This window comes from Lacerta agilis, chromosome 13 (assembly GCF_009819535.1).
Source record: "Lacerta agilis isolate rLacAgi1 chromosome 13, rLacAgi1.pri, whole genome shotgun sequence".
In the NCBI taxonomy this organism is placed as follows: Eukaryota; Metazoa; Chordata; class Lepidosauria; order Squamata; family Lacertidae; genus Lacerta; species Lacerta agilis.
This window is the reverse complement of record NC_046324.1, coordinates 4309815-4323154: the sequence shown is the minus strand read 5'-3', so window position 1 is coordinate 4323154 and position 13340 is coordinate 4309815. Positions and strand designations below refer to the sequence as shown.

General features: G+C 41.0%; 1 protein-coding gene across 2 annotated transcripts in view; it reads right to left on the bottom strand.

Annotated features, from left to right (window-relative positions):
• Nucleotides 1-13340, bottom strand: part of USP3 (ubiquitin specific peptidase 3) — a 42261-nt gene that overhangs the window by 21773 nt on the left and 7148 nt on the right. For both annotated transcript variants that reach the window (XM_033166426.1, XM_033166427.1), the window contains exons 2-3: nucleotides 3257-3317; nucleotides 2724-2855 (exon numbers count right to left, since the gene is read on the bottom strand). In XM_033166426.1, coding sequence (XP_033022317.1) covers nucleotides 2724-2855; nucleotides 3257-3317 — 193 coding nt within the window. The remainder of the gene's footprint in view (nucleotides 1-2723; nucleotides 2856-3256; nucleotides 3318-13340) is intronic.

Below are 13340 nucleotides of genomic sequence, written 5' to 3'. Positions count from 1 at the left end.
AAAAAGCCAGAGTGGAGGCCAGCAAAAACAGCCAGGCAGCTATATGGTACCTTAAAGACTAACAATTTTTTTACTGCATAAACTTTCATGGATTAAAACCATTGCATCAGATGCATTCAGTGTTACCCTCAGTTATACATAGTGGAGGGAAGTGGGGGTGGAAATCAGTTATCTTTGCTTCCAATTCCACACCAACACCTGGCCGCCGCCACCATGTGTATACATTTCTGTAAGGCAGGATAAGAATCTGATGGCGTAACTCTAGCCTATGGAAGCTCATGTCAAAATAAATCTGCTAGTCTTGAAGGCACAAGACGCTTGCTTTTGCTTTAAATAAAGGTTATTGTTCTGTAGCTCAAATTTTAATGGATTTCATATTTAAAGTGCAAAACTTTACATATCTCAATACAAGATTTTCTCAACATAGAGCTAAGCATTAACCATTTTAGTGAGATAATGGGATTAGAAATCCATGATCTACATTCCTGCTATTTATTGAGTTTTGGCACAGTGCAGCTATGACTAACCTGCTAAGTGCAGTGCTGCTTTTGTTTCTGCTTACACTGCTGGCTTTTCTGTGATTATAACACACAGCAGAAGGAGTGGTTAAATACAGGAAGGGCCCAACACCTCTGTACACTGTTTCTGTTGGAAAGGGGAACAACCACAATAGCACTGTGTGTTGGAAGCCTTTGAAAAAAAGTCAGGAAATGACTGCAAATCGAACAAGAAGAGATAAAAGTACTACAAATCAGCTACTAAATACAAGAAGGTTCAAAATCCCCTTTAAAGACCTATCTGGAATTCTAAAAACAAAGAAAAATTACTGAAATGCTCTTCTTGCCAGCCGCCACCATGCCAGCAATAATAATTAGTTTCAACAGATCCACACAGTAATTTGTTTAGGACCAAAAGTTAGGCTGGAATGCACAATGGGCTGGATAAGTGAGATTAAACTGTACTTTCCAGAGAACTGGAACATTAAAGTTGCATGTTTGCTGTGTCATCAAGAGACATTCTCTGTGGCTGCTGTACAGCTGTGAACTTCTTTCATTGTATATTTTCCTCAAATTCTGAGCCCAAACATGGTTTCAAGGCATGGTATCCTTTCTGTTTTGGTTGGCTTCTAATGGCCGCAGTTAAACAGATATGTGATATTTTAATCCAGTATAATACTTCCCTGAAGTTTACAATGCAAGCCATATTAATGAAGACAGACTGAGTTAACTGGGTATGTTTAGCTTAGTAAGTGAGGCATAGGTAGCCTGAAGGGAGGCAAGTGGGATGGGAAGAGGACAGCTGCTTTTAACTCACAAGCCTGGCTTATAACATCTCACTGACAACATGGGAGGAAAAGGCCTAAGAATGCTGCTATATATAGCATGTGGACAACACTGCCATACCCACAAAAGGCTGACTGCTATCAGCATGACCCATAACTACACAACCTGCCCCCGCCATGTAAGGAAGATATACGCATTACCCAAAGAGTGGAAGCAGCCCAAGAAGCACAGGAACCACACCAGTCCTATGCACATTAGGCTTTCAACCAAAAACAAAAGTAGGGCAGTTTGGACAGCAATCACACTGCCGTAAAATTTGGACATGTGATGACTCAGGACAGCTATGTATGTAAGCATACATGCACTTATGTAAGAGAAAGACCTCAAACCAAACTTGACAAAGACCTGATTGAGATTGGAACATGCCACTGGCTCTGCTCACACATTCATAATGCTGATTTACAAGTCTGGAAGAAGCCTCCATTGAGCATCCTCCCTCGCCTCCGATTTCTGGGTTTTGTCCTTCAAGACAAAATTGCAAACCTTGATTCAAACACTGGTTTGAACTGAGGTGACGTTTCTCCTCGAATTATTTCTTAAATTAACTCTACAGAGATTTGTAAAAAAATTCCTTCTTTCAGTTGGCCTTTGGGGATCAGGCTTAATTAAAAAAATAATAGTCTTGTAAAGGTAAAGGGACCCCTGACCATTAGGTCCAGTCGTGTCTGACTCTGGGGTTGCGGCGCTCATCTCGCGTTACTGGCCGAGGGAGTCGGCGTACAGCTTCCGGGTCATGTGGCCAGCATGAGTAAGCCACTTCTGGAGAACCAGAGCAGCGCATGGAAATGCCGCTTACCTTCCCACCGGAGTGGTACCTATTTATCTACTAGCACTTTGACGTGCTTTCGAACTGCTAGGTAGGCAGGAGCTGGGACCGCGCAATGGGAGCTCACCCTGTCGCGGGGATTCGAACCACTGACCTTCTGATCAGCAAGCCCTAGGCTCTGTGGTTTAACCCACAGCGCCACCCGCTTGCAATCTTCTGCAAAAGGGTGAGAAAATTGAAATGAACTGGGCAAAATGTTATTCCATACAGGTGAAGGTTGCTGCTTTCATTATTTACCCCAAACCCTCAAGATAAGGTGGGATGAGCATAGAAATAAAAAACAAGGAAACTGTTCAACCTCTATAGTGTGGTGCGGTGGTTAAGAAAATCAGTTGTAAGCTAGGAAGTCCCAAGTTAAGTTCTTACCACTAGAGGGCCTGAAATAAACCACCATCTCAGTGTAGACCTACCATCTACTATATGGGGATAATTCTGGCCTATCTCTTAGGACTGTTGAAGGTATTGCCAAGATAATGTGAAGCACTCTCAACAGACACAAAGCATTAAATATAAGCTACAACTACTAACTGATGATATGCTTTAAAAAACCTTACCAGTATGTACTGTAACTACTGCAATCCATGCACACTGTGTGTTGAATCTTCTCTTGCTTTTCTGTTTTCTTGTGATTAGCTAATGAAACTTGGGCCTCTTCATAATGTTTCTTTGCATGCCCATTCACATATCTGAAAGGAAGAGGGGAAAGATAGCATGTTATCAAGAGCCTCCTTTTCAAAGATAATGTCTAACGCATCTCAAACAAACATACTGTATGAACAACTGTATCAACTAGGTTTGGCTGTTGATTGTTAAATTACTTGGCAGATTTTAAGTGCAGATACCCAGTAGGTTTTGGAAGTCTTCCAGCAGAATAAGCATACATTCACCTTTGTACATTTTTAACAGCCTTTTATGGTTTCAGTCCATAAAACAATAAAAAAACATCAGAAACTCTCAGATAAACATTTTTAATACTTCCCAGATTACCTGTCATTTTAATTGAAGAAAACCACTCTAAGTCTTCTCATTCTAAAACGTGTTTTACCTAAATATGCTTTCAGAAGGGGTCAAATGTATATATACACACCTTCCACAGTGGACACTTGAACAAGTCAGGCAGATCCAAGGACTTTTATTAGATCGGCACACTGTTGAGCATGAAAAAAATAGAGAAGTTGAGTTAAACAGACTGTGTGTGGTGCGGTCACATAAGCCAGTTTTTTGAGTTACAAACATCTCTTGTTCAGAAATGATATGAAATACATTTCTCACAATGATGTTAATATAACATCAACTGATTGGTAGTAGGCAGCTCTTGTAAACTATAGAGAAGGAAGTTGACAAAATAAAGGTGGACAGTATAGGAGAGTTGGAGAATGGGTGGGTTATTTTAAAATGTAAACATACATTTTCCATCCGTATATTTCTCACAATCAGATGTTCTACATTTCACTTCCCTGCTATGTTGTAAGCTTCTCTGTTTAGCATGTTTAACCATCTGGTATTAAGTTCAGAGTAAACTGTCAGAAAAATCAATTACCTATTATAATCATCATCATAATATGAACACTTGTTTTCTGACATGATCCTGAACTGATCTACTTTAAATGTGTTAGAAACTCAGGTATATAAAGCTAATCACCAAATGGCACCTTAAATGGTTACAGTTGCCACAACCGAATGTCTAGGTGCCATTTTTTTTTTTTGCAGTGAAATTTATATCATCATCATCATCACTATACAGCTTTATATTTCAAAGAAAAAAATATCAAGGAAAATATTTCAGATCCTTTTCTCTGAGTGGCATTTTGCTTTCCCCATATTTATTTACCCCATAAGTACAGTTGCACCTCGGAAGTCGAATGGAATCTGTTCTGGAAGTCCATTCAACTTCCAAAACGTATGGAAACCAAAGCGCAGCTTGAAGCCCCGTTGGATGTTCAGGTTCTGTTCCAAAGAACGTTTGCAAACCAAAACATTCACTTCTAGGTTAGCGGCGTGTGGAAGCCAAAACATCTAAGTACCAAGGCGTTCAACAACCAAGGTACGACTGTACTCTAGGAAGCCAGTGTGGTGTAGTGGTTTAAGTGTTGGACCAGGGTCTGGAAAATCAGGGTTCAAATACCCAGAGTCATGAAGCTCACTGGGTGACCTTGGGCCAGTCACAGCCTCTTAACCTACCTCACAGGGTTGTTGTAGGGATTAACTGAGGAGGGGATGAATCATGTGCTCCTTGGAGAACATCTACAAGCAGCAACTGAACCAGAACAAAACTAAAAAATGGAATGCTTTCACTTGTTTATTATAAAATCTTGTTATGTGAAGCACTGAGGTGCAGTTGGCATGATGCACTCCACTTATAAGTGTGATCAGAACCAACTTGCAATATATTGGAAAGAAAACAGAAACCAAAGTAAGCAAGCCATATGGTAAAGATCGGATGCTATACATTTCTAAAGAGGGCAGTGATTGGGATAGGGATTAGTGGGTAGTCAATAAGGATTTTCCACGCCTGCTTTGATTGATTTGAAGATTTGAGTCACTTTCCTGATATACTAAGAACATTAGAAAGGAAGAAACAGCTCATTTTGCACTAGTCACAATATCCAAACTGACTCCAAAGCCAATCCATAAGGACTGCAATACAGTGGCCATCCCTTGAGATTCTGAAATCACAAACTACAATTACTAATTTTGAGTCTGAGGAAAAGGTCAGCGACTTCCTTCACAGATAAAAAGTGGTTTCCAATTAGCTAATTATTGAGGACCCCCTATTTTTCAAAAGCTAAGCCACAGACCCCCTACTTTTGAAACTTTTGATAACTCTAAAAAATTGCTTTGCACACAGGCAGCTACCATAAAGAAAATGTGGGGTAGCACCTAAAAAGCAAAGATTTTAAGTATGCTAAAAAGACCATAAATCTGTGCTATTTCCAAGCAAAAATGGCAAATATTTAGTGGGGGAGAGACAAATTTAATTTTATTAATGTTTAGTGCATGTGAACAAATTCTGACATTTCTAGCAGCTTCTAAACAGTTGTTGTTGTTGTTGTTGTTGTTGTTGTTGTTGAGAGAGATGCCTCCCAACAAAATGTTAAAAACACTAAACCCAAATGTGATGAGAGAAATCATGCCTCTTTTTATCCCAAACAATTCCTTCAACATCTGGTTCTGTATTTCCAATTTTATTCTCAAATCTGGTTTAACATCAAGCCGATTTCTATGCTTGTTCTTCATAAAACAAAATAATGAAAATGTTTGTTCACGAAGATATGTGAAACAAAGGCAACTAGATGTTTGAAAGCAAGCTTTTCCACTTAACATCTTATAATCAGCAAAAACCATCACTCAGAATTGGTAAAGTCTACATTCTTTGAAAAATGATTTCAATGAACCATCACAAGATAAGAGTTGTTAGTTGTACATCACCCTCAAAAGGATTCCTTATCCATGATTTCGTGCAGTAATCCAGATTTGGTGCACGTAATCACTGAAGCTAGTCACTAAATCACGCAGGTGCTCAGTGATGTAATGTTTTACTTTTGCTATCAATTCTTCGTCAGTGGCCTCCAGAAATGTCTCTAGTGTTGGGATGTTAGTGAGGCTACCACATTCTGCTCAGCTTGCCCATAACCATAATTTTAAAATCACTGCCTCAATCTTATCTTCAACATAATATTCACATCACAGCTTTGAAGGTTTCTGTTTAAATTGTTCCAAGTATGTGAAAATGTCTGTTAAGTAGGCTAGCATACAAAACCATGCAAAGTTGTTCAACTGATCACATGGAAATTAGAATCTGTCAAAAGAAAGTTGTCCTTCATCAAATAATACAAAGAACTGCTTCAATATACCCCCCCCCTGCGGCCGCCACCCTTGGCAGCCAATGCACTTCTGTATGTAAAAGTAACTGCTTATGTTGGCTTCCCATTTCTTCACGCAATTTTGAGAAGATCCTAGAATTCAAAGCTTGAGATTTGAAAATTTCATCAAGTACCTTCTTTAGTGAGTCTGGCATCTTCTTTGTGGCCAAAGCTTCTCGGTGAACGCTGCAGTGGGTCTATTTCATTAAAGGTGCTACAGTCTTCACCCAAACAATAAGTCCACTGATTTTTCCTGACACAGCAAAAGCACCATCTGGCAGTAGCTTTCCAGGATTCCAGGTAAGGATTTCTGCCAGTCCTATCTGGAGGTGCCAAGGATTGAACCAAGAACCTTCTGCATGTAAAGCAGATGCTCTACCACTGAGCTATTGCCTATCCCCAAACAATAGGAAAAACTTGTCTCAATTACTCCATTACAACTGGAAAAAAGCAATTGTGTCCCTAGCTTGCATGTTTTATATATGCAAAACGCTTTTTACATGAAAGAGTGTTCAAACATGCTATTCTTACTTGTAATTTGAGATGGTAAAGGTAAAGGTAAAGGGATGCTCATCTCGCTTTACTGGCCGAGGGAGTCATGTGGCCAGCATAACTATGCCGCTTCTGACAAAACCAGAGCAGTGCACGGAAATGTCGTTTACCTTCCTGCCGGAGTCGTACCTATTTATCTACTTGCACTTTGACATGGTTTTGAACTGCTAGGTGGACAGGAGCTGTGACCGAGCAACGGGAGCTCACCCTGTCGCGAGGATTTGAACCGCCAACCTTCCAATCAGCAAGCCCTATTTATTTATTTGTTGTTGTTGTTGTTGTTGTTGTTGTTGTTGTTGTTGTGCAAGCCACAAAATGCAGCCACTCTCTCCGAACACTGGCAGCCCAATTAGTGTATTTGATGGCATACAACTATAGTTCCTGAAAAATAAGCCTTCTGTAACTGGTGAGATGCTGGTGCAACTCAGACATAAAACCAAACCATAGTTTGCACTAATTAGAGCTTAAAACCCAAGCATGAGGTCTGAATTCTGAAAATTCAGGTAAACCATTGTTCAGAGTTGCTTGGCTGCTTAGTACTCCAGCTTCTAGGTACAGAGAACTTAGTATCTATCTAGATGTTGAAAATATCAAACCAATTTTACAAAATCAAAGCTCTTCTTTGTGTGAAAAAGGGAGTCTTTATACAGCTCACATTAAAGAGAAATAAACAGAACTGTTCTGCAAGTTTTAACTAAAGTGTCTACAACAGCAATTACCTACAGTTTTACCCAGCTGTATTTTTAGAATGTCCTCAAGTATTATGAAAGACATTCATATAGGAAGGATTTGGCCAAAAAGAATCTGAAATGCCATAACGCCGTCTGAAATGAGTCATATGTCTCTTTTCTTCAACATCCTGTTAATTTGGGATGTGGAAACTATATTTGCCATTGCATAACAGAAAAGGGAGAAAAGTGTTGTTTACAACTTTGTAACTTGAAGTGAGTTTGCAATGCTTGTTCATTATTTACACAATGGGCACAGCCATTCCCTGCAAAGAATTAACTGCTCTATTTTTAAAGAGCGAAATATTTCAACCTATAAACAACATTTAGACTGCCCCTCAGCTGGCTCCCTCCTTTCTAAGCTTTAGGTGAGCTGTTGAGATCTTTTTATTCTGCTTAGCTTTTCATTTGCTCTTAAGTTTTTGACCATTTTATTCTGCTTCTTGAAGGCATTGGTTTTATTGTGTCTCAACTGTTTTTGTTGCAAGCTACTTTGGGGGCATATAAACAAATTTATAAAAGCAAAATGTTCAAATCACTTCACATGTTATTCCAGTAACCATTACAGAAGCCCTGTAGAGTAGAAGAAGAAGAAGAAGAAGAAGAAGAAGAGTTTGGATTTGATATCCCGCTTTTCACTACCCTAAGGAGTCTCAAAGCGGCTAACATTCTCCTTTCCCTTCCTCCCCCACAACAAACACTCTGTGAGGTGAGTGGGGCTGAGAGACTTCAGAGAAGTGTGACTAGCCCAAGGTCACCCAGCAGCTGCATGTGGAGGAGCGGAGACGCGAACCCGGTTCCCCAGATTACGAGTCTGCCGCTCTTAACCACTACACCAAACTGGCTCTAGACACTATTATGTGTATGTTGCAGGGGGATGGGACTGAAGCAATGACACAGTGACTTGCCAAAGATCACATACCATTTTTTAATCAGCTGCAATGACTTTTGAACCAAGAACTTCTCAGTTTTTGTCTGCTATGTACCGAGTAAAGGTAAAGGTAAAGGGACCCCTGACCATTAGGTCCGGTCGCAGAAGACTCTGGGGTTGTGGCGCAAATCTCACTTTACTGGCCGAGGGAGACGGCGTTTGTCCAGACAGCTTCCGCGTCATGTGGCCAGCATGACTAAGCCGCTTCTGGCGAACCAGAGCAGCGCACGGAAACACCGTTACCTTCCCGCCGGAGCGGTGCCTATTTATCTACTTGCACTTTAACGTGCTTTCGAAGTGCTAGGTTGGCAGGAGCAGTGACCAAGCAATGGGAGCTCACCCCATCACGGGGATTCGAACCGCTGACCTTCTGATTGCGAAACCCTAGGCTCTGTGGTTTAGACCATAGAGTCACCCATATATACTGAGTGCCAACTCTCAGATATCATATTCAAACACAGGCTGGTACAAAGAGAGTTGAAGGTGAGTAAGAAGTTATCTGTAGCTTCCATACTCACAGACGAGAAAAGAGAAAAGTCAAGTTAGAATGAAACAGTAGACAAACAGGAAATGGGCTTTAGAGAACAGCTGAGTCAAGAGCCTGAAGATAATGTCCAAGGTAGCTTTAAACCAGGGGTCCCCAAACTAAGGCCCGGGGGCCGGATGCGGCCCAATCACCTTCTAAATGCAGCCTGAGGACGGTCCAGGTATCAGCGTGTTTTTACATGAGTAGAATCTGTCCTTTTATTTAAAATGCATCTCTGGGTTATTTGTGGGGCCTGCCTGGTGTTTTTACATGAATGTGTGCTTTTATTTAAAATGCATCTCTGGGTTATTTGTGGGGCATAGGAATTCGTTCATATTTTTTTCAAAATATAGTCTGTCCCCCACATGGTCCGAGAGACAGTGGACCGGCCCCTGCTGAAAAAAATTTGCTGACCCCTGCTTTAAACAATACACTTCTAAAGGCAAGTCACCACTCTCCAATAACTTATTAGTCATTTTCTTAGTCAGCTAAAAGACCTGTACTAAAGCGACAACTGGCTAGTTTAAATTATTGAATTTTGCTTGTCCTCCAACTCTGACCACTGACCTCACTGCACTCTCGGCTTCTTGGCTTTCAACTTCACAAGTCCCTTCCGTCCCTTCCTGCAATCCAACTCCTTGCGCCTGAGCAAGATACTTTCTTCCTCTGTCACGTCTCTCTTAGTGGTCCCTTTCCCCCTTTACTCTGTGCCTTCAAGGTTACTTATCCCTTCAGGAAAACATCCACGTTCTACTGCTGACACAGTCACCCTAAGCAGCGAGCCACAGCAGCTAAGCCAACACCTGAGAACAACTACACAGACAGGCGGATGGCAGCCAAGTTTCAAGTCTATTACCTATAAACATTACTAATTCATGTATGTGATATAGTTCCCTTTTCATCAAACCTAGCCTGTCTACTAAGAGCAAACAAGACTATGTTCTGTAGCCGTAGAGACTAACAAGATCTGTTGACACAGGGAACCAAACGTGCCTGCATTTCCAGGTAACCAGCAATTCTGAAGTGATCATGCAAATGTACATAACAGAACCAATGAGATACAAAAAAATACAGGTACCTTATTAATGTATTCTTCATTATTCTGTTTTAAGTGCTTCCTTAAAAGAATTATCAAGGTTTTTCCCTCTACTCCACCCTAGCATGAAACCCAATGTCATACCCCTTAAGTTATGCAAATACCCAAATGAGGCCTGGTTTCCATTCATTAATCAAGATGATATCAGTACTGGCTGAGCAAGAACACAGAAAGTTGTTTTTTGCAATTATGGGCAAGGAGGAGGAAAGTACACACTTGGACTGTGGTCACAAACCCCTACCTAATCTACCTTGAAGCATGATTGCCACATGGAAGACGGATTTAAAATTTACTGCATGTTGCACATTGAAGGAAAATTATATGAAAATGATTTATAGATGGTACCTAACTCTAAGTAAATTAGCAAAGATGTATAAAAGTGAAACAGGTATCTGTTTGAAATATCAAGAAGCAGAAGGAATTTTTTTATCATATATGGTGGTCATGTGGATAGTTAAGGATGCTTTGGAAATGATTTATAATGAAATGGGGAAAAAATGTTTACAATAATATTCCAAAAAACAAACAAACCAGAAGCATTTATGTTGGGTATGGTACAGACAGAGGTACCTAAGGGGCAGGAAAGGCTATTTATGGATGCAAGGACAGCAGCTCGGATTTTGTTAGCTCAGAAATGGAAGGTGGGAGAGGTTCCAAAGAAGGAGGAATGGCAACTGAAAATGAAGGACTATGCAGAGCTAGCAGGCCTAGCCAGCAAGGTAAGAGAACAATAAGAACGTTTGTATAAAGGGAAATGGAAATTATTTGTATTTGGAAAACAATTGTAAGCAAGTGAAAATGCTAGCAGGATTATTGTAAATTCAAGAGTATAAAGTAGATTAAGAAATTACGGAAAGGGGGAAACTAGATGGAGGAAATAGAATGTGCAGTTACTTTTGGAAGTACAAGGAAAAACAAAGAGAAAAAGGGAAGTCATTGGATGTGCTGTTGTATATTTAAAGGTGGAAAATGTATATCTAATAAATAAATTGTTTTAAAAAGCAGCATGAATGCCAAATCAAAACACAAAGAGGTGATGAAGCAGCATTTCACTGATGCAACAATCCTTACATGCACACACTTATGGCTGGATGCTCATTTTCCAGTATCACTGAATTACTTTAAGCGTCTCATTTTTCAAAACAATTACTTACAATTCAATACAATAAAAATCACATGCAACATTTAAAATAAACAATAAAGAATGCATGCCAAGCATTATAATAAAAAAATACTGTACATGCTAATAAAATTGGGCGAGCTATGAGGGAAGCAGAGGAACAGGTCTGACATTTAGCTGTGGCTTGTCCTGCCTTTTCGTACTGCACGCTCGTTACAGGGAAGCCTCAACCGCAATTTTATGCTGATGACCACACTGCATGAAAGAATATGGTAACCTCACATTCAACTTCAAACTACTTTCTAGTTCTTGTTTGGAGGCAAGCTGCCATTTATAGAAACCCTACTTTTCCCAATTCAGCTATCACAGCAAACAGAATGCTACTCAAATCAGAGGAAATCTGAGCATGTGAGAGGAGCACCTAAGTCCAGATACCAAACCATGGTTCGGCTGTAACATGATAAACTATGCCTAAACTGTATCAGAGCTTTCCACAGCATCACTGAGCTACTTCTCTGTGTAGCCAAGATGAAATAAGGTATTAAAATATTCTGACATGTAGAAATTGACATGTGTTTTAAATCTGCTTTTAGTTTAACAGTTGGTTTTAATTATGTTTTGATTGGGGGTGCTTTATGTTTGCCTTTCATTGTTTGTTTTAGTTTATGTAAATGACTTGGAGGTTCTATTTATAATCAGTATATAAATTTTGTTAAACAGATAAAAATAAGTATGATTTATTTCATATGACAGTTGGTGTGACAGAGGAATTATGACCACTTGCACTGACAAGTCCTGTACATATCATCCTCTGGTATCATTTATAACCAAGACTGGGTAAAGGTAAAGGTAAAGGGACCCCTGACCATCAGGTCCAGTCGTGTCCGACTCTGGGGTTGCGGCGCTCATCTCGCTCTATAGGCCAAGGGAGCCGGCGTTTGTCCACAGACAGCTTCCGGGTCATGTGGCCAGCATGACAAAGCCGCTTCTGGCGAACCAGAGCAGCGCACGGAAACGCCGTTTACCTTCCCGCTGGAGCGGTCCCTATTTATCTACTTGCACTTTGATGTGCTTTCGAACTGCTAGGTGGGCAGGAGCTGGGACCGAGCAACGGGAGCTCACCCCGTGGCAGGGATTCGAACCGCCGACCTTCTGATCAGCAAGCCCTAGACTCTGTGGTTTAACCCACAGCGCCACCTGGGTCCCGTCTGGGTACATATGCAAAAATTTTCTCAAGCTGACAGAATAGTTTTCTAAGCATTGCAATAGAACCAAATTTCAATCACTATGGCAACCTGGCATCTAACATATATTTCCAGCCCTGTGATCTATACTAGTCGATACAAACAAAGCATACAAAGAACCCCTCTTCAGCAGCTGCCCCAGAATGAATCGCTCTTACTCTAGTCCAGGGGTGGCCAACTCCCAAGAGACTGTGATCTACTCACAGAGTTAAAAACTGGCAGTGATCTACCCCCCTTTTGGGGGTTCAGGTCAAAGTTGTTGAGCTTTCTTAGGGAGGAGGAAAGCCCCGTTTGGGGGGGGGGTGCAGGGCTTATTTTTAGGGAAGTTGTTTAGCTTCTTTGGGGGGAGCCAGTGATCTACCACAGATGTCCAGTGATCTACCAGTAGATCACGATCTATCTGTTGGACGTGCCTGCTCTAGTCTAGATGAGAGTAAGTCTCCCAGGCAACTTCCAGTTATGCCAAAAACCCTCAGCAATGTGGGTCAAGCTGGTAACACAATAAATATTCCCATTTTAAAAATGTAATCGAAAAAGCATAATAAATATTCAGTATAATAATTTATACTGATAAGGGTAAAGGTAAAGGGACCCCTGACCATTAGGTCCAGTCGTGTTCGACTCTGGGGTTGCGGCGCTCATCTCGCATTACTGGCCGAGGGAGCCAGTGTACAGCTTCCGGGCCATGTGGCCAGCACGACTAAGCCACTTCTGGCAAACCAGAGCAGCGCACGTAAACGCCGTTTACCTCCCCGCCAGAGCAGTACCTATTTATCTACTTGCACTTTTGATGTGCTTTCGAACTGTTAGGTTGGCAGGAGCTGGGACTGAGCCACGGGAGCTCACCCCATCGTGGGGGATTCTAACCGCCGACCTTCTGATCAGCAAGCCCTAGGCTCAGTGGTTTAACTCACAGCGTCACCTGCATCCCTTTAAGCTTGGTAATTAGTTACAATTCAGTAACTTCTCTTTCCAGTCTATTTCTGAAATTCCTTTGAAGTAAGAAAGCTGCTTTGAGATCTTGTATAGAATGTCCTGGGAGACTGAAGTGTTCTCCTACTGGTTTCTCTGTCAGTAGGAGAACACTTCAGTCTCCTAGGACATTCTATAC